This window comes from Alternaria novae-zelandiae (assembly GCF_023758075.1).
Source record: "Alternaria novae-zelandiae strain BMP 2774 chromosome Unknown scaffold_14, whole genome shotgun sequence".
Lineage (NCBI taxonomy): Eukaryota > Fungi > Ascomycota > Dothideomycetes > Pleosporales > Pleosporaceae > Alternaria > Alternaria novae-zelandiae.
The window spans coordinates 650471-671298 of NW_026056974.1; the positions used below are offsets into that span (position 1 = coordinate 650471).

Sequence of the window (20828 nt, forward strand, 5' to 3'; positions counted from 1 at the left end):
CCGGAGTGAAAGAGTTCGCGATGATTCGGGTGGAAAGGCGGATCGTTCGGGTGTGATTATTGGGATGCGCGCGTCGTAGAGTCGTGTGTCGATCTTTGTTTACGTCCAGTTGAGTCGAATGCCAGGTCCGTCTATTCACTCAGCATCGATCAGTCGCAGTCGAAAAGATATGATAAAAGCTCCACTTCACCAGAAGAGACCGCAATCTCGAATGTCTGTGCACTAACAGCAGTTGAAAGCCGTTGATGAGAGTGTTGTTGCCATGGCGGCGACCCGATTCCCCATGCAGTAACCTCCGCCCGCAGCGCCAAGGCCAGCGCCAGCGGGCTGCGTCGCGTCCACCCACCTCGGTGCAGCCCCCCACCAAAGCGACAAGGAGGGGCTGAAGATTGTTAGTGTTAGCGTTCAATGCCCACCCAAATTGCGCCATCAAGATTCTTCCTGCTCGCACTCGTCATCCTGGCTATCTCACTTATCAATCCATCGCTGTTCTCTCGCAGTCTTGCTCGTCTTTCTCAATTGAAACACCACTTCTACCCGTCCGCCGCACTTCATACCTCACAGCACGTACCCTTACACACGAACGCAAACCGAAGCATACACACCATGGCCTACGAAAAGGAACTGGAGATTGCTCTCCTCGCCGTCCAACGCGCTTCCATCCTCACAAAGTCCGTCTACTCGAGCCACTCCAAAGGCACACTCTCCAAGAGCGACTCCTCGCCCGTCACAATCGGCGACTTCGGCGCACAAGCCCTCATCATCGCATCGATAAAGCACGCCTTCCCCGAAGACGAAGTCGTCGGCGAGGAGGATGCCAATGACCTCCGCAACAACGACTCGCTCCGCGACCTCGTCTGGGACCTCGTACAAGCCGCGAAGCTCTCCGACAGCAGCGCAGAGGAAAAGATCGGCGGACCCATCAAGAGCGCAGACGCCATGCTCGCAGCACTCGACCAAGGAAACAGCGAGGGCGGAAACAAAGGCCGGATCTGGGCTCTCGACCCCATCGACGGCACAAAAGGTTTCCTCCGCGGTGGACAATACGCAGTCTGTCTTGGTCTCCTCGTAGACGGCGTCCCCACCGTCGGCGTAATCGGGTGCCCCAACCTCCCCGTCGACGACCAAGCCCCGCTCACCACAACCACCGGACAAGACGCCGACGACAAAGAAGGCAAAGGCGTGCTCTTCGGCGCCGTAAAAGGCCAGGGCGCTACAAGCCGCCCCCTCAGCTCCGGCGCCCTCACCCAAGCCAACCCCATCCAAATGAAACCCCTCTCCGACGTCACCCAAGCCACCTTCTGCGAATCCGTAGAAGCAGGCCACTCCTCCCAAGGCGACAACGCAGCCATCGCATCCAAGCTAGGCATTACCAAGCCCTCCGTACGCATGGATTCGCAAGCCAAATACTGTTCCATTGCGCGTGGAGCGGGGGATCTTTACCTCAGACTACCTGTGAGCAAGACGTACCAGGAGAAGATTTGGGATCACGCGGCTGGTGTAGTGTTGGTGCAGGAGGCGGGTGGTGAGGTTAGTGATGCTTATGGCAAGCCGCTTAACTTTGGTCTGGGTAGGACGCTTAGGGAGAATAAGGGTGTTGTTGCTGCGCCTAAGGATGCGTTTAAGCAGGTTATTGAGGTGGTTAAGGAGGTGTTGTTGAGTAAGAAGGAGTAGGGATGTGATTGTTGATCAATAAATGATATGATGATTATGTATACCAAGTTGTGCGGTTTTGGTTGTGATGTCCTGCGTTTTGACATATTGGAAAGCTTCATACAGGATACTGTCATGACGAAGTCAATATCACCTTTTTTGCTCTCGAAACACATTGCGTAGCTCAAGTACCAATTCTAGCAGGAAACCCACGTTCAAAACTCTTATTGAACCACCCCAATACTCTAGTATAAAAAACGCCGAGATGCGGAACCATAAGATATCCCTCCCTTACCATACCAACCTAACTTACTCCTACTCCAGTTCACTCCAGTTCCAATCCCAATTCCAATATACCAGTATAAAATGCCCTCCCATTTCCCCACCAGCAAAAGCCCTAGTAAAGACGTAACTAAACTTCCCTATTTTCGAACCATGTTTTCCTTCCCGTTGGGTATCACCTGCTTTAGATCCTCCATTCGTTTTCTTGCTCCGTAGAGACAAAGTTTGTTTCCTTAGCCTTTGTTTACTCCGTTAAAGTGCAATTTGGTATTTCTTCTCTCCGTTGTGGATGATGTTGAAGTGAGCTGTATGAGCGATGCGGTGCGTTCGCGTTTTGAGATGGACTGTCGAAGTTGTTGAGTGGCGTCTCATGCTGTGAGGGTAGTCGTAGGCGTGAGAATACCGCCGCCCAGAGTGTCGTCGCCACTCTCATCGACAAAGGTGCTTTCGGCACCTGCGTCGAGCTCGTCGGTATCGACATCCGCTTCTGCACCGGTATCATTGACTTCCTCAGTCTGTTCTTGTTCGCTGTCGTGCTGAACGTGTTCAGCCTCGACGTCTACCGGTAGATGCAGTATGTGGGCACTCATGCCGGGCACGGGGGTGAGGTGCATTTGTGCCAGTCCTTGTTGAAGTGCCTCCACCTCCTCGTTCACGTCTTCAGTCATCTCGACGTTATTCTCTTCGTCGTCGGAATGATCGTAGGCAGCGTGGTACGGCGAAGGCCCCGACGCACTGATGGTGGTCAGGTTTGCGGGTTCCTCCATGACACCGAATTCCGTTGTCACAGTGATAGAGTCCGGGCTCGGGATGGGTAGCTCGTGTGCATATGATGAGGGGCCATCCATGGTCGGGTTGACAGTGCTCTCATCATAGACTGTTGTGAAGAACTCGAACATCTGTCCAGCCAGCTCATCTGCTTGCCCGCGCTCTTCCTTGTCTTTCCTCTGCTTGGCGATGGCACGAAGTTGCTCTTCTTTCTTTTGTTTGATCTCCGCCTCAAGCCGGCATTTGGCACGAACATTGGGTTTGTGTGTGCATGTCGGGCAGTGGTAGTTGACAGTGCAGAATGTGCATGTGCAAGTTGGATTCGATGATGCGCATTGCTAGAGACATGTTAGTAATCTGTGATTCTCATAAATGGATAGTCAACTTACATCGCAAACAAGAACTGCACACTCCGAGCATTCCTTAAGGATAGCTGGACACTGTGGCCGGACATCTCCTGCGGGTCTCGGATACTGGCAAAAGTATGCACCACAACCACTCCACTGAACGGGATGCCGCGGATTGCACGGTAGGGGAAGAGGATTTGTGACAGGGTGATTGATGGGAACGCGTTGCGAATTCGGCGGCCAAGCACTTGTGGGTCGACCGCGGACGCCAGACACGCTGAAGGAACGCGGACGCCCTGAGCTAATGGGAACAAACGACAGCGAGGTGGCAAGTTGGAAAGGCTCGGGATTTGAAATGGAATTGAAGGATGTGGTGGTCGACATATCGATTGACGAGTGTTGGGGAGCAACCATGATCTGCGACTGAGACATGGGTGTTTCGGAGGACTCAGACTCGTTGTCACCTGTGGAGTAAAAGTCTAGATGCGATGACGATGCTGTGGGTGTGCGTTCAGGATCCGGTGTACTGGCCCTATTTGGGTTGAACTCGGGTATGACGAGGCGTTGTGGCGGCTCGTTGTGTGACCTTACATGGTCCCGCTCCGTATGTAGGTCCCGGTAGCCACACTTGCGGACCTTGAGCGCCCTGAAGTCATGCTCCTTGCATATGGGGTTCTTGCAAGCCCGACATGACACTTTCCACCTGAAGCTTCGATAGCAGTCGTTACATAGCCCTCTCGGACATGTTTGTTGTTGCAGGTCAAGCGAGTCCTGCTTCAAGTACGACAGGATATCAACGTCTTCCCCAAGCACATATTCGTACAGGCCGTTGTTCTTCAACTCCCGGACGTAGTCCACGGGTCGAAGTGTGTTGCTGAAGTCCGGATCCTCATACTCCTTTGTGCGAGGTAAAGGCGCTGCGCGTATCTTATCCGCTCCTCGGCCACCCAGTCCAGTACCCAGAACAGCAATGCCGCCACCACCAGAGAAGATGGGCTCAAGACAGCACCAATGCATGTTCAGTTTTGGAGGCTCGCGGTTCGCAGGTGGTACAGGCATACCGTTGTTCCCGTCTTCGGAATCAGAGTCGTCATCATCCTGTGCACCCTCGTTCATCAGGTTCGGTGATCGGCTCGCGCCTGGGGCCCACCAGAAGCGGTTCTGGTCGGCCTTCTCCTCTTGACTCCGGTCTTCCAGTGGTCCAGAAGACCCTGACGCGTGACCAAGTGTGCCGCCCAATGTGCTGCTGTTGCCAAAAGCCAGGTTTGCGAAGTGCCGTGTCTTGACCCGTTTCCTCGGTATCGGCCTGTTGAAGGCGCAGCTCGCACAGAGCGTCTTCCTGCAGCCCATGCAGTGCATGCGGACACTGCACGACTCGCATCGCTCCAGGATGGGATCGTTGCATTGGGCGCATTTGACCTCTTCAACAAAGGCAGTGTGGCTCCTCCGCTCGTGCACCGGGACATGTTTGCCTTCTCCGGTGGAGTTCCCGTCTTCGGGGCCGAGTGGCTCGCCATCTTCTCCTGTCTCGGCAATCTCCCACAATCTGCCATCGTGTTCGCCCAGCTTTGTCGTGCCTTCTACCGGGCCAATGCGGTTGCTCGATCGCCATAACCGGTCAAAGGGTACCCAGACTTCCATGTTCTGGGGTCCTGCTCTTCCAGCATGGTAGTCCTTCCTCCGGTTGCACCTGCCGCCCGGAGTCGGACACCACGCTGTATCTGTCCATATCCCCAACTGGTGGCATATCTCGATGAGCTGGTGGGTGGGGTCGGAATCGGAGTCTCGCCGGATGAGGGAGGAGGGCAGATAGGGCCGCCGGCGGTGGTGTCGACAGCGGTAGGTGTATAGGCTCTTCAGAGCGAGGTCCTTCTTTATCCAGGGTGCGTCCTTGAGTGTGTAGGGTTCGAGGAAGGGCACGATGTGGTACTTGATGGAGACGTTCTTGCAGCCGCGTACCGACAGGTGCTGGAGGGTGTCCTTGCGCGGGCCAACTACGTCGCCAATGAGCGAAACGCCGGCCACGGCCGTGTTGCAGAGGTCCAGGCTGGTCAATCGTGACCCGTTTGGCAGTATGGTCTGTATGAGGAGGGCGTTCAGCGAGTAGGCCTTGGACTGGCGTTCCCGGTTTTCAGGCGTCTCGTTGCCGGGCGAGCCCACTGCGACGGCGGGCTGGGGCAGGCGGAAGGAGAGCGTCTTCCATGCGAGGGGGTACTGCTGCAGGAAGTGGCGCAAGTGCCGTGACGTGTGGTAGAGTTCGAGGAGGGTGACGGTGGAGATCTGGGCGAGGAGCGACTCTAGGATGGGCGGGTATGAGGTGATGATGGACTCGAACAGGCTGAGGGCGGCGCCTGGTGCGGCGGCGTGGCTCACTGCTATCGTCTCGGTGTGCGTCGTCGCGGCTTTGTCGCCATGGCGGGTGGTGCAGGCGCCGAAGTCGCCGTGGCCGTCGTGGAGTATCGTGCTCATGCTGCGTGGGTGGTGGGTGACGGTGACGGTGTCTACACAATCACGCCCGGGGAGGAGAGAGCAGCGACATGCACGGGTGGAGCGCGTTGAGTCGTGTCGCGCAAGCGAAGATGGTCGTGTGAGATGGCTTGGCCAGCCGTCGGTCGCAGGCCAGGGTTCTTAGGCCAAGATGAAGGCGATCCGTTTGCCGTCGCCGGGCGATCTTTGTGCCTCACCGATAGCCAGGTGCGACTAGCAGTACCATCCTCACTGTTACTCGGCTCACGCTGCCGGCGACCACCTCAAAGACGCGAAACTTGACGTGCCAAGCTGAGACTTTGATAGATATGCATTCGGCCCTCCTCACCCTCACGCCGGCGCCAACCAGCCTATCAGCCAGCGGCACATTGCAGTCCCTCCCTCAGCCTTGCCGCGACAGCCCTCTGCCAGCTCAACACGGTGCATCACCTGGCGACACTAGTGCGCGTTGCTTTTGCCTGTTGGCAGACACGACACTCCAATTCCATTCGCCTGTGCGCGTCCATAATCACATCATCCGCGCTTGCTGTGCGACTGCTACTGAAACCCCTTTACCCCGCTGCTCTGTGCCAATTCGCCACCCTCAGCATATCATGGCAGGAGAAACAACACCAAACTAAAAATATTACATAGGCTACGCTAAGAGGATATCAAACAAAGTACGCCAGGTAGGCCCTTGAGCGAAAATTTATTGGCCGTACGCTCGTGCCCACAACATATTCCAACAAAAACAAAGACAAAACGCCGCAGGGACCTCTGCGCTACTGAGTGCATACGCAGGGCAGCATGCAAAGAGCAAAGAGTATGCAGCAGAGTGGTATCCCTGTCCTGAGAACAATCCTCTGCAGACTAAATATTCCAAGTACCATAATCAGAACACCCAATTGCCCTGCGTATCCCGATCCTCAAGCCCATCAAACAGAACTATATCCCACTGATCCTCGTCCTCACCAGCCGGCGGCCACAGCGAATTATCAATGAATGAAAACACTGGAAGATGCTGTCCCGTAGCCGTAGCATTCATCAACTTGCCCGCGTCAGAATCAATATCGAAAACCGGGCGTATGGGCAACTTCATAAACTCCAATTCCACTGTTCCGAAGAAAGGTATCGTATGGCGGACTTTGCCACTAGGCTGTTTGCTCGGGTCCAGTGAGGAGAGTATCTTCTTGAGTACTATAGCGCTGCGTGCTGCGATTCTTTCGCGTGGGCTGGCGCTGGCCAGTTTCTCCATTTCGCCGATGAGACGACATATCATCGCGAAGTCTGTTCCTTTGGTCTTCTTTACTTCGACTTTGTCTTTTGTGCCTAGCTCGATGACGATGTCGAGGGTGAGTGTGACGGCGGCGATGAAGACTGAAAGCTCGGCGAATCGACAACAGGCTTGCGTGATGCTTGCGTTGCGGAGCGCGAACCATCTCATCAAGATGTTGCGACAGGCCTGTAACGCGGTGACCTTGGAGTACTCATATCGGTTGTCGAGATGTGCCCTGAGTAGGTAAGGCAGGTGGATGAATAGCTTCATCTCAAAGTGCCAGACTTGCACCATCAGTCGCTCCAGTGTGGCGAAAGACTCTGGCGACCTTGCTGTCGACGGTATATTTGGTACTTCCCAGAAGTCCTTGGGCATCTCCTTCATGGAAAATTCCAGCTGCTCGTCCAATGCCAGCGCTGCCGAATATGCCTGTGGCGAGACATCGCGATCAAGCTCCGCCACTTGTCTTGTCAGGTAGTTGAGTTTCGACCGATGAACCAGATGTGGGCTGGCGTCTGCTGGAAGTGGATAGTCGTCCGCGCCGAACGGTAGGCGGAGATGCAGTCCTAGATACCGGTCAATGTCAACGAAGTGGCGCCATATCGACTTGGCGTCCGAAATTGCTGGGATCGGGGGGTTAAGGTCGTCCTGCGCAATGATGCGCTGGAATCCCATAAGATGTGCCAGGCTTAGACCGCGCCGCACAACAAGCCATGACTGCCGTAACGAAGCACTGTTTAGATGGTAGAGAGCTAGAAGCAAAAGCACCTCAAGTCCATGCAACGTCATCATCTGCTCGTCCGAGGAGGTTACCAACGATGTCACCGTCGATACATAGTTTTGCATCGTCACCTCCATGTTCCAGATGCTCGAGAGGCGCGAATGGTCGAAATCGGGTGGGAGCGAGTTGATACAGATAGCCAGATGCAGTAATGTGCGAGCGATGATGATAGGCCGCTCTTGTGCCACAGCCTGCATACACAGAGCGTACGACTGCAAGTCGTTGTTAACATATATCTCTTTCGACGCCCGGTAGATGCCTTCTAAGATCATCCACCCGTTAGACGATTCGAAAATGATATCTGCATCGTGCTGTGATGGCAACAAGGCGGCTAGGGTTCGGTGAATGTTGTCGTAGTCTGAGGGCTGCCCCTTGCTATCTGACTTGTTGACCAAAGTACGAAGAGAGGGCGCTGAAGTCCATGTTTGCGCCCCAAGCTGACAACGTTAGTGTGGGCGGTAGGACGAATAGACTCGACTTACGATCCCATCGGCCAGTGAGGAAGTACTATACGCATCGCTTCGCTGTTCCGATACATCCGGTTTGATGTCTTTCTCGGTAGAGCCTGAGGCAGTGAGGGCAGGGCTGTGCGGCACAGTAGTGGCGGCGCCTGCGGTGGCATTTTTACGACACACAAATCTTTCAAAAAGTTGTTCCAGTTTGCATAGCCTTTCTTGGATGTGGTTTGAGCATGGATTCCCGTCATCTATCCGATCCGATCCGGTATTGTCCATGATGGCGGAAGAGTTGAGGGTAGTTTGGCTCGCATTCCCGTGAACTTTGCGCTTCTTGCCTGTAGCATCTTTAGTAAGTAGTCCAGATAATGTGTAAACGGATCCTAGTCTTACACTCCCAGCATGCCCGGCGTAGACTTCTCGAAGGCCGTTTCTTAGAAGTGTTACTCGCGTTACTCAATGATTCCATCATAGTCTTGGCGACAACAAACGATGAAGATGGTATGATTTACGGAGATCTTGTATTCCTGTCACAGGCCTATACCTGATAGGGGCGGCCATGTTACTTTCATAGTGGGGTGAAGGTGTTGCGATGGCAATGCTGATGTGGAGCTGACGCTGTCGGACCGCCGGCCGGGTTTCGTCCGCAACGGATGCCGAGAATTCCTCTACTTTAGTAAGTCATACAACTCCGGCGCTTGGTAACGGCAAGGGAGGCTCGCCCGAGGATATGGCCACCTTAATAAGCGCATCTCTGAACGGGTACGGTAGAATATACTCGTGTTTGATGCTTTTACTGTGCTCTTATCCGCAGTCCTCAATTTCCTAGGTACTTTGGTGTTGAGAAGTTCGCAATTTTGGATTATCGACATGTCGGCTCCAAGGATGCTCCGACGGATGATTGCACAACGCGACCAGTGCTTATGCGGCCTATCTCCGCCGTGTTCGAACGCACTTAGAAAAGCCACGCGCATTGTTGACAAAGTCTGGAAAACTTGCCTTTCGGATACGGATATCCTATTACCAACATGTCGCTCAAGATCGTAGTTTCTGGTGTCACCGGTCGCATTGGCGCGCATGTGCTGCACCAGGCGTTACAAAACCCGCTCGTATCGAGGGTCATCGCAATATCACGGCGGCCCCCACCCGGGATAGAAACGCACGCTAAGCTGGAGGTAGTGTTGCTTGAGGACTTTACAAAATACCCCGACGATGTGCTTGCGAAACTATCCGGGGCAGACGGATGCATCTGGTACCGAGGCACCTGCGTCATACTCCCAACAACTGCTGACGTGCAAGGTGTATGACAACAACGGCTGGTGATCCCATGTTAGAGCTAGAGTATCCCAAGGCGTTTGCTGAGGCGTTTGCATCGACCATGCCTGTCGACTCAAAGCCCTTTCGGTATTTGCACTTGTCAGGCGGTATGGTGGAACGCGATCAGGAGAAGTTATTATGGATGAAAGGCTCGATGCGCAAGATCAAGGTGGGCGATTATTGTTCCTTTGTGATACCATGTGCGCAAATCGCGGTTAGAACGATCCGGGGCAAGCTGCCAAATGTGCTGACTCTGCGTAGGGCCGTGGGGAAGTTCAAATGCTTGAATTCGCCAAGATGAATGAAAACTGGAGAACGGTCATAGCTCGGCCAGGCATGGTTGTACAAAGAGGTAGTATTGTTGGTGAGGCTTCCATGATGATGGCTGGCTCTTCTGGCTCCTTCATCCGATTTGATGAGCTTGCGCTTGCACTCGTGGATGCGGTCGTACATGGCAGTGAGGAGCTGTTGCTACCTTCTATGCTCATACAACGGGGCCAACAATTGGTAAGGGAGGCCACCGAGTGACCTGTTCAGTCAGAAACGAGGACGGTTATGGAGGTGGAGATATGTTGGATTCCATTTGATCCATGAATTGGAAGCGAAGGCCGGCGCCAAACTACCGCTTAATCTCCTACCCGCAGAATGTCTCCGCATTTGATCACTGTCAATACCGGGAAGGTTCCGCGTGTGCGCGTGACGATCGAGATCATCTATGTTCAACCGCTATCTGCTGGTATTCCCAAACTCCGACGCAACGTAACGCAGAGTGAGACCTTTCAGGCGTACATATCATCGTAGTCTTCTTCGTCGTCATCCGCAGGCGGTGGCGGCGGTTGTTTCTTCTTCAACAGTTCTTTGCGATCAAGAGGGCATGTGGAGTTCAGCTTGAGCCAAGGTCCTATGCAGTCCAGGTCGAAGCGATGATCGTCGTGACAGGGCAGCTGGACTACGAGTGGGTACTTGTCTATGCAATAACCATCAGCCAAGCTCTCAAGCTCTCCATTGGGTCTTTGAGACGTGCGACGTACCTTCAAGGAATGGGTTCACGCAAATTGGACAGGTGTCAGAAGGCTTCAGCGCTTTCTTTGGCACCCGCTCCAATTCATCCAGGAAGCTGTTTGGAACTCCCTTCAGTTCTGTGGGCGGATCGTCGGCATTCTCACGGAGCATCTCGATCATACTCGCTAACAGATCCCCGTGTTCGTTGCTCTCGTCCGCCGGTCGTCCGCGCATGGTCTCGAAAGCATTGGCAAGCAAGCGGAAGGCCGCCGCCATGTTTTCGGGCTGCGGTAAAGCATTGGCATTTGTGTGCGCGCTGGGATCCGACGTGTCCACGAGTTCAAGCTGCGAGAAGAAGGTCGAGAGGTCTGGTCGGCGCGAGGGTTGCTGCGACTTGTCGTCTTCGGTGGAGATGTTGTGTTCGACTGTCTGGGTTAGCTGTTATGTTGCGCACACAGTCGCTCCTGCCTACCTTCGTAGCCCGACATGGTGGCGGTATTCCAGATGTCGCAAGTCCGGATTAGGGTCTGTGGTTTTGGCGGATGTCCTTGCCAGCTGAAATTATGAAGCTACGCGGAGTAGACGCGTCACAGCAGCAGCCTGAGACCCTGCAGTCTGGAAGGTGCGACCCCTCAGTTGTGGCGCAGGTGGCGCTCATCAGCCACATCATGACCCACACTGCATGACAATTCCACCTCCGTTGGACCATCCCAGTTCTGCTCGCCATCGGCTTTCACTTTGGCCGCCGTCATTCTGCGACTGTCACATCGACGTGTGGCGCAGCCCAAGCCGCCACCCTCATTGGCGCTCGCACAGTCCGAAGACAAGCTAACACTAGGGGAAGCTTGTCCCTGTGGTATGCCATTCTTGCGACACGCGACACTGACGCGTTCGTTGGTAGTAACTAGTGAGGCCGCGTCTGTCGTTCAAGGTTAATGTGCAGTGTGGAGGAGTTCCCTGTCAGCGCTGTCCCCAGTCTAGCGACGCTACAGGCACCTTGCACCACCTGCGCGAGGTTGGGCGCTGCATGCATATCTTGTCGATATCTGGGGAAACAAGCAACTGATGCCCAGGCACAGATCTCGGCAAAGATGCGACTCCATTGGAAACCGCTGGCGTCCACTCGAAGCAAATAATTGGGGCCTTGTGGAGCCGGTGATCCAGATCATGCACAGCCTCCTAGTGTCCGCAACCAAGTCGTCACGCACACTTTTCCCTGACAGACAACACAACATGCCGTAAAGGGGCGCAGTCATCGCAGCGGCAACTGATAGAGTCAGATACAAGAGGCAAAGCAGCCTCTGTGACACACTCGAGGTCTGAAGCTTCACATTGCCAGTAGGAGTCTTACAGTGCACAACACTCACCGCTTGGACCATCGCCGCCGACAACTACCACTTCACTACTTCAGCCTACATCTAAATTTCCATCTCCGCTCAATGTCGCTGCTCGTCATGTCAACAGATCCACCTTCTACTTTTGAGCGATTATCGCCCTCCTGGATACGCCGTCCCATGTCTCGAAGATCGACATCACCGCAAAAAGAGTCGCGGCCTACAACATCAAACGGCCTACTTGCACCAGAACCAGCGTTAACATTCAGCAACAGCGATGGCACACGATCACCACGCTCAAGCTCATCTAGCCGCCGCGGGTCGATAATAGAGTTTGTCACCAGGTTCCGTTCTTCCTCCAACGCCAGTGTCGCAAGCAACAAATCGCAAGACCCAACAGACTTCAGTGAAATCGAGAACTGGTTCCACGGATTCCGGAGATACAACCAACTAGTCAGCACCACCACATCGCCAAACAAAACCGACTCACCGCAAGACCTCTCGAAACCTTTCAAGAAGCTGACGAAGAAATGCGGGGGCCAATTTCTGCACGGGCTACCAGAAGCAGTCTTTGACTTCTCACTCCTCTGGTGTCCCGCCGGCCACCTGACCAGGAAAGACAACAACGAACCATCCTGGAGCTGGACCGCCTACGACGGCCCCGTAAACTTCCCATTCGACCCAACAACCTGCCCCGATGTGTACAAACTGCCACGCAGCGAGGGCGAATGGTTCCAATCCGAGATCTTACACTTCCACGTCGGTCCTGAGTCGGCGCAATACACAGTCCGACGGGAAAAAGAAAACTCCCTGCGCATCAAATACCCGCCTTATTTCCACGCGCCGCGCGGCTCAGACCACACCAACGAGTCCAACACCCTGCGCTTTACGGCAGCGACTATTAGTGCGGATGCGTTTACCGCAGAACCCAACACGTATGAAGGCAACGAAACCCCATCCTCACAGTTGATCAATTCAGACGGCAAAACCTGCGGCGCCATCATGGACTACGAATCTGAGCTCTCGAAACCTTCCTCTACCGGTCCTTTCGAATTCGTGCTGCTTTCCCGGAACCTGTGGCGCGAACCGAATCCTGATAATAGCAAGCCGGGGTCGAATACTATGCATCCGACTGGCACGCCGATCTGGAATGGACAGCGTTTTATATGGGACGAGAGAGTTGTGGATCATGATGAGTGTTTTGAGATGGGGCCGTGGAAGATGCTGAATGTTATGCTCATTAAGTGGGTGGGTGAGTATGCGGAAAGGGTGGCGGTTGCGAGGATACATGAGGATGAGTGGAAGAAGCATAGTCCGAGTAAGCAGGATATTGTGCTGAGATGAAATGAGATGGGTTGTTTCTTTCGTTATGATTGATTAGAGCGATGGGATGGGTATGATGGTAGATATGCCGTTCAATCATGCTATTTTGAGCATATGGATAGCCGAATACGACTAGAGTATATACGTCAGATTTGATTTTCATGAAATTGTTTGCTGACTACAGAAATTATCTCATGATCTCATTTCATGTCGCTACATGAATGCAGTAATCTAGCAGTCAGATATCCTTGGTACTCGAGACTCGAAGACTCCATGTAGCCTCCACGACTTCTCATGAACCTCCCTCAAGAAAAGCCAACGTCATCGCATACTTCAAGCCTTCTCCACCTTCTCCTTTTCCAGCTTCTTCTTTTCCCACTTCGCCACCTCCTCATCAATGCACTTGAAGCTCCAGTTCTGGTAGAAAGGCGGGTACAGGAAAGGCCTCAAGTCGAACCGGTTATCATCAGGCGAATATGCCTCCGCATGGTAGGAAGGCGTCATTGTCGTCATCTTGTGGCGATTGATGGCATAGTAGTGGAAGAACCGCTTGACCTTGACTGCGACCTCGGCGGGAGTATACTTGTCGGACCATTCGTGTGCTAGGCGAACCCAAGTTCCGTATGGACCAAGTTTAAGCTCTTTGCGGCATTTGCCAAAGACACCGAGTTCTGCGTAGGTCATGCCCATATCGACCTCGTCGCTCTGGACGTAGTCTTCTGTGAGTGGTTCGAGTTCGGCCGTTGGGGTTGCGTCGATGAATTCACTCAGAATGGGCAGGTCGAAGTCCTTTTCCGCCCAACCAATGAACCTCTTGAGGTCGCTCTTCGAAATACTTCCAATGGGGTTGAGGTCGGCACTGCTGCAGTCGTACTTGGTGAGGTATCCGCGCAGACATTCATCGACGTTTCCTGAGGCAAGGACCAGAAGGCTACCCCCATTAGGCCTGCCCCTAGTCAATGGGAGCATCTGGGCGAAAAGGTACGCTTGCACTAGACGTGTGCGCGCTTGGATATTTTGGAGGGCCAAGTTCTCAGCGTGTGAGCCGCCATGAGCCCTGAATCGTGGCGTAAAGCCCGTAGCCTTCGTCAACACGTTCTTCGTGTTAGTGTACACATCATCAATTTCCGCTTCGACATGGTGACAGCCAATGTCTTCCGCTAACCTCTTAGCGCGGCTCCTGGTCTCTGTGCTTGATTGCTGAGACATTCCCATGTATGCGGTATGAAGAATGCCGTTGCATATTTGCTGTGGGCTTGTAGGTACCCAGTCTTCGCCGTGATAAGGGCCTACGATGCGGCGGACATCCTTGAGAACTTGCTTGTTCCCGTCCTGCACTGCTTTGTACACGAGGCGGCACATGGAAAATACCAGAGTTGCGGTGGCGCAGCTATCGATCCCTCCGCTGAGGGGCAGCATGAAGCCAGCCTGACCGGATCGACGGAGGTAGTCCCAAAGCCAGCATGCAGGTCCCAAGGCGATCTCCTCTTCGGGTCGATGGTAGCGGAGCGGCTGTACTGGAGTTGGGCGGATGTTGGGATCAAAGTCTCCGTCAGACGACAGGCGGAAATCCGCCCTGAAGCGCTCATATCGAGGAGCTGATGCAGCTTGTAGGCCCCGCGAGGGATTTGTCCTGTATGACCAAATTTCTTCCTATCAGTTGTTAGCACGAACAATAAGACGTCGAACAGCTTTGCCAGCTGCGCAGCTAAAGCTTAGCATAAGAGAAACATACTAGTAAGAAGTTAGTAATATTCCTTTAAAGCTATTTGTAGCGACTACTATACCTAAGTCGATAGTTGCTGTGATAACCGCAACGTCTTCCAAGGAAAATTGAGATGCCTGTGCTCTCACGGTTCCGTTCACGAGGACCATGCTGGAGCCATCGTAGTACAGACGATCACCATCGCATCCCTGTTGATTGGCATAAAGATACGCGCCACCGCACTGCAGTAGTCAGTCTCACAAGTAGTTAGTATAGCTAGATCGGAAATACCTTGGATGTCGCAGTTCTGTAAAGGTAGAGACATGATGTCAGTGTAAGTCTCACATGAACTTCGTACAGTCAGAACTTACCTGATCAAGTCGAGACGTGTATCCAGTTTACGCAATTCATCTGACATGACAAGTTAGCATGATTCCCTTGCTTTGTACATGGAGAACCTACGATGAGAACCTGAAGAATTGATGATGATGTCCACGCCCGCTAAGCTCAAGTCTATATGCGGCGCCCGAGGCGTGAATAGCTCTTCGCAGGTTTCGTAGCCTATTGAGCAGTCGAGGGCAGACACTATGGCATCCCCAATTGGGACGAAAGCTGAATCCTGCAGAGAGCGTGCAGTAGTGGGAAGCTCATGTAGCTCGTAGTGCTCGACGCGTTGGGGTCCAGACCAGGGAATGAAGTATCGGCCTTCTCGATAATTCCCAGCCATCGCGAGGCTCATCTTGGGTCGAATCAACAATATCTTGCCGTCAAGTACAACGATCCTCGCGTTGTAAAGATTGCCTGAATGCCTAACTGGCATGCCAACATCGTATATGATGCCGTCGAGTTCGCGGTCAACAAGCAGGGAGTTTAGCATTTGCCAACTGTGTGTGACCGTATCTTGTTCAAGAAAGTGGTCGAGACACCCATATCCAGGAATTGACAGTTCCGGCGTGGTGACATAGCGTGATCCATTTTCTTGGGCGACCTTGATCGCTTCCTTGATGCGATTCAGGTTCCCCTCCCAATCCTGGAAAAGTGTAAGCAGTGTACATCGCACAGTATACAGAGGATCTCACAAGAGCCCAATTATTCAAATTAGATGTAGAGACTGTGACAAGCCTTCCCATGTTGAGTAACTTGAACGTTCCGGTTGTGGTGGGGTGTAGGTTGGTTGAAGTCGACTTGATGGAGTGAGAGCAGAAAGCGAGAAGAAAGTAAGACCTCGAGATTAAGACCCAACGCTGAAGTTGACTAACGGCGTTGATTCTCAAGTCTGGTGACTCGACATTCACAAGAGGTGGATGTATAGTACCAGGTTTCAGTCGTGAGTGGCGGACTGTGCCCAGGTGGGTCCGCCAAGGCGTTAGAAGACTACTTCGAATCAGGCAAGCGCGCCCAGGGCTGGCACCAGCCCACTGATAGCCAATCTATGGTTGCACTTCATTCAGGTACCAGGAGGATAATCTTTTCTCGTGCAACTGTCTCCCACGGCTCGCAGGTCAGCATCTTGCATGACGTCCGCCATTTGCAAGGCTCGCTGCTCACCCGATTGCCGACGACATACGCGTATCGGCTAGTAGCCATTTGCTTTCCCTGCGTCGGTTGTGCCCAAGCGGGAGTTGTGGTTGGCTGCCACTAGAAGTGCCCGACGCCAATGCCTAGGTAGTGGCTTTTGAAGGTGGGTAAACACATAGCGGTAGACCCTTTCTCCGCACGTCTCTTCAAATACATCAATGTCGGATTCAATCGACCATGCGATTGCACGCACGCAGGCCAGACGACGGCGTCGCATAGACCATGCGGATCTAGCGAGGGAGCGGGAGAAGACGTTCTATCGGTAGGCTTATCTCCTTTGGCATGCGCCACCTGGAGAGCTACACTCACCAATGTCACCATCTAGGTACTACCCTCGTCCAGGCTCTCACCTTCCCCAGACAGATGGCCCCGCGAGCCGTCACTCATCCCCGGGACCGGCTCCCAAGTCCCAGACGCCCCCGACTACCCCGCCGCCCTCTCTAGACTACGCCCCGCGAGCGTCGGACGACAAGGCCCTGACGGCGTTTGCGCAGTTGGGAGCGCTGCGTCTGAATGCGCGGAGATGTCTCATATCCTTCTTCGACAGGACCGACTGCTTCCTCCTCGCCGAAGCCACGCGCACTCTGTCGTTGCAGACTGGCGAGCCCGAATTCGAAGACGACCGTTTGTGCTTCGGCACCACCATCTTCCCCAAAGAACAGAGCCTCTGTAACTACACCGTCAACCTCGCTCCCAAATACAGCACGCTCCCTCTCGACGATCCGAGCGACCTTCCTTCCCTCGTCGTCAACGATCTCAGCAAAGACAAACGCTTCTGCAACTTTCCCTTTGTCCAGGGCCCACCATACTCGCGTTTCTATGCCGGAGTACCAATTCGCAGCCCAAGCGGCCACAGCATCGGCACATACTGCGTTCTGGACGAGAACCCGCGGGACGGCCTGTCACCGCACCAGCTCGCTTTCTTGAAAAGTATGGCAGGCACAGTAATGCGACATTTGGAAAGAACCAGGGCAGCTGAAGATCACCGCCGGGCCAAGATTATGGTCAAGAGTCTGGGATCTTTCGCTGAAGGGAAGAGTGGCTTGGAGAATTGGACGGTCGATCCCTGGGATCAGGAGACGGGCCAGTCGTCAGGTCTACCAGATGCGATCATACCCCAGCGCCAGCGTCCTTCTGCCAATTCCGACGCTGCGCAAGATCCAGTCGTGCTCAATGGAAACATAGATCCGGCCATGAGGAATCCGAAGGACACTCCACCTGCAACCGGTGCGCCCCCGAGTTTAGTCAACGGAGAGACGGTCGATACTATGCGTCCGGAGATGACTACTACGACGTCGTCCACTTCCACGAAAGGCTTCACCAAGACTGATCAAAAGGACAGAGTGGCCCCAGAACTGAGGGCTCACTTCACACGAGCGGCGAACATGATCGTAGACTCAACCGAAGCAGAAGGCGTGGCATTCTTTGACGCGAAAATCAGTACCTTTGGAGGACTTGTTGATGACGACTTCGATCCCGATCAGCTACCTGAGCCGGACAAACCTTGCGATATATTAGGGGCGGCGCTTTGCAGAACCGATCGCGACACGAAGCCGCTACCCAACACCGGAGAATGCATCTCAGAAAGTGTTCTTAGACACCTCCTGCGACTCTATCCACATGGCCAGATTTTCCACCTCGACGACGATCCTGCAACTCCTTCGGTCGCCTCGCCATCGACAGCTGGCGTGGACGAAGTCGAGTCAGCCGACGGGTTTCCGTTCAGTACACCGCGCAAAACAGAATCTACCAGAAGCTTGGATGACGAAGCTTACTTGAGGAGGGTTTTTCCGACCGCTCGGAGTTTGATACTCTATCCACTGTGGGACCCACATCGCGAACGTTGGTTTGCCACGGCTGTCATCTGGAGCTCGGAACCGAAGAGAATCTTCACGACCGAACAGGAGCTCAGCTACCTGGCAGCGTTCAGCAACTTTGTCATGGCTGAGGTCGCTCGTCTAGACACAAAACTAGCTGATGCTGCAAAGGCCGATTTCATCTCGTCGATCAGCCATGAGCTGCGGTCACCACTGGTATGTATACAAAGATGAAGCAGCCGAAGCGCATGCACTGACCGTATCTAGCACGGCATTCTGGGAATGACAGATCTATTAAAGGATTCCCCTCTAGACGGCCAGCAGGTATCACATGTAGCAACAATCGAGACATGTGGAAAAACTCTACTGGAAACTATCAATCACGTAAGTTGTTACAGCCTGTATCAGATACTGCCACTAACTTTATAGGTTCTTGACTTTGCCAAAATCAACAATCTGACCCGGGGAGTTTCGAAGCGCCAGAAGAAGCGGACACAGAGCGCGAAGCATATGATCAGTCCGGGTCAAGCTCATACCAATGATATCATGACACTAATCAACGACGTCGACATGAGCATTTTGACAGAAGATGTGGTCGAGAGTGTCTTCGCAGGCTACACCTACGCGAAGACGTCTGCTCAAACATACGAGTTAACCGCCTCTAAAGTAAACAAACCGCCGATATCTATCATTCTCGATATCAATCAGAGCGACAACTACGTCTTTCGCACTCAGCCTGGCGCATGGCGGCGAGTCATTATGAACCTGTTCGGCAACAGCCTGAAATATACACCGGGTGGGTACATCAAGGTGAAGCTTGAGGTTAAGCGGAAGCCTGAAGACGAGGACGAGACCTGCGAGTTTCGGTTCTCGGTGACCGACTCTGGTATTGGAATGTCAGAGGACTATATCAACAACAGGCTCTTCCACTCCTTTGCGCAGGAAAACCCTTTAAGCCAGGGCACAGGTCTAGGTCTTTCGATCGTCAAACAGATTGTGGAATCTCTGGGAGGCGAGGTAGAAGTGCGTAGTGAGAAAGACCGCGGCACCAAGTTTACAGTCACATGTCCATTGAAAGAGTCACGAATGTCTCCCAACTTCTGTGCAACCGGTCCAGAAGGAGAGAAAGATCTGCAGCTACAACAGGTCACTAAGCGCACCAAGGGTCTGAAAGTGAGGTTTGACGGTTTCAATGAGGAAGAGGAGTATCATGTTAGAGACTTGAAGAACAAGACAGCCTCGAAGCTATCATTGAAGGCGCTCGACAGCCTTTGTGCTGAGTGGTTCGGTATCGAACGATGCGAGGAGGGCGACAATGCGGCCGAACCAGACCTGATCATCGCTACCGAAACCTGCGCCAAAGCGTTACGGACTACGTACAGCCAGTCTCCCGGTCGAGTGTCTCCAACCCCTGTTATAGTCGTGTGCCAGGGCGCCGCAGCAGCACAATCTACAACAGCCATTACGGTGCCGGGGATAATCTTCGAATGTATCGGCCAACCTGTCGGACCCCACAAGATGTCGAAGGCCCTAGCTTCATGTCTCGATCGACACGCACGACGCGAAGAGACCCAAAAACTGGACGTCAAATCGATGATCCCTCGAATAACAGAGCTCAGTCTAAAAGAGGAAGCACCTCCCCGTCGCACCGATCACCTGCATGTCGTAGAGCCATCCCGACCACAGCTCACCAGCATTAGTAGTGCCCCCGAGATACGCTCAATCAACAGCAGCCCACCCCGAACATCCAAATACCTAAAACCCTCACGCGCACTGCGCTGTCTCTGCGTCGACGACAACCCCATCAACCTCCGCCTCCTACGTACCTTCGTCGACAAGCTCGGCCACCAACACGTCCTCGCTGCCGACGGCCTCGAAGCACTCGAAGCCTACAAAGCCGCCAGCGACGAAGAATCGCGCATCGACGTCGTCCTCATGGACATCAACATGCCCATCATGGACGGCCTCGAAGCCACCCGCCAGATCCGCGCCCACGAAATCCGATCCAACCTCCCCAAAGTCACCATCATCGCCCTCACCGGCGTCGCCGACACGGACATCCAACAAGAAGCCAACTCCAGCGGCATCAACCTCTTTCTCATCAAGCCCGTCCGCCTCGCCGACCTGGAAGTTATCCTCAAAGGCGTGGTCACAGGCCAAGACAAAGCGAACCTAGAGCTCGAAGCAGAGAAAGAGCGGATTAAACAGGCGGAAGCAGATGCTATCCTCAAAGTCGAAAGCGTGGATGAGAAAACACGGAGCATCAATGTGGGTGTGGCTGTCGTCAAGGGTGAAGACGATATACAAAAAGCGGTTAAAGTGTTCGAGCACAAGAAGAGTGCGTCGGTGATATGAAAGCACACAAGACGACCAGTATGCATCACGCTTTCTTGACGCATGTGCTAAAACCATTGGGCTAGGGCGCTCATACGCATCATCGGATGACCCTTCTTCCCCGCGCAAAACTTCCGCGCGTATTTCCTCCTTGATCACGAAACTGGGCATGGACAGGAGGAGTGAATGAACAGTGAGAAAGGGAAAAGCATTTACCTACGCATTTTGGCGTATATTGCGTTTGCATTTCAGCTTCTCGCCAAGGGAGAGAAAAGCGTTGTCAAGAGCGAGCTTGACGAACGACACAATGCATGCATGGGGTTGGCAGGCATGTTTAGGCGATTATACCCTTTTCTATCTTGCGTTTTTCTGTTTCTGCGAGTTATGAGT

General features: G+C 53.6%; 7 protein-coding genes across 7 annotated transcripts; 3 read left to right on the forward strand and 4 right to left on the reverse strand.

Moving 5' to 3' along the window:
- Nucleotides 1–606: 606 nt before the first annotated feature.
- On the forward strand, nt 607–1674 carry J4E88_007073 (uncharacterized protein; the record flags this gene model as incomplete). Its single annotated transcript, XM_049400694.1, has 1 exon — nt 607–1674. One exon carries the CDS (start codon nt 607–609, stop codon nt 1672–1674), a length of 1068 nt encoding a protein of 355 aa, XP_049253642.1.
- A 629-nt stretch (nt 1675–2303) lies between these two features.
- On the reverse strand, nt 2304–5519 carry J4E88_007074 (uncharacterized protein; the record flags this gene model as incomplete). The annotated part of the gene is made up of 2 exons (XM_049400695.1): nt 2304–3041; nt 3093–5519. 2 exons carry the CDS (start codon nt 5517–5519, stop codon nt 2304–2306), a joined length of 3165 nt encoding a protein of 1054 aa, XP_049253643.1.
- An 889-nt stretch (nt 5520–6408) lies between these two features.
- J4E88_007075 (uncharacterized protein) lies at nt 6409–8500 on the reverse strand (the record flags this gene model as incomplete). Its single annotated transcript, XM_049400696.1, has 3 exons — nt 6409–8010; nt 8056–8366; nt 8422–8500. The coding sequence occupies 3 exons, from the start codon at nt 8498–8500 to the stop codon at nt 6409–6411; spliced, it is 1992 nt and encodes a 663-aa protein (XP_049253644.1).
- Nucleotides 8501–10124: 1624 nt separating this feature from the next.
- Nucleotides 10125–10835, reverse strand: J4E88_007076 (uncharacterized protein; the record flags this gene model as incomplete). Its single annotated transcript, XM_049400697.1, has 3 exons — nt 10125–10312; nt 10377–10772; nt 10820–10835. 3 exons carry the CDS (start codon nt 10833–10835, stop codon nt 10125–10127), a joined length of 600 nt encoding a protein of 199 aa, XP_049253645.1.
- A 1026-nt stretch (nt 10836–11861) lies between these two features.
- On the forward strand, nt 11862–13025 carry J4E88_007077 (uncharacterized protein; the record flags this gene model as incomplete). The annotated part of the gene is made up of 1 exon (XM_049400698.1): nt 11862–13025. The coding sequence occupies one exon, from the start codon at nt 11862–11864 to the stop codon at nt 13023–13025; it is 1164 nt and encodes a 387-aa protein (XP_049253646.1).
- A 312-nt stretch (nt 13026–13337) lies between these two features.
- J4E88_007078 (uncharacterized protein) lies at nt 13338–15839 on the reverse strand (the record flags this gene model as incomplete). Its single annotated transcript, XM_049400699.1, has 6 exons — nt 13338–14653; nt 14792–14951; nt 15001–15016; nt 15081–15120; nt 15172–15739; nt 15789–15839. 6 exons carry the CDS (start codon nt 15837–15839, stop codon nt 13338–13340), a joined length of 2151 nt encoding a protein of 716 aa, XP_049253647.1.
- A 606-nt stretch (nt 15840–16445) lies between these two features.
- J4E88_007079 (uncharacterized protein) lies at nt 16446–20459 on the forward strand (the record flags this gene model as incomplete). Its single annotated transcript, XM_049400700.1, has 3 exons — nt 16446–16549; nt 16613–18320; nt 18534–20459. 3 exons carry the CDS (start codon nt 16446–16448, stop codon nt 20457–20459), a joined length of 3738 nt encoding a protein of 1245 aa, XP_049253648.1.
- Between the last annotated feature and the right edge of the window lie 369 nt (nt 20460–20828).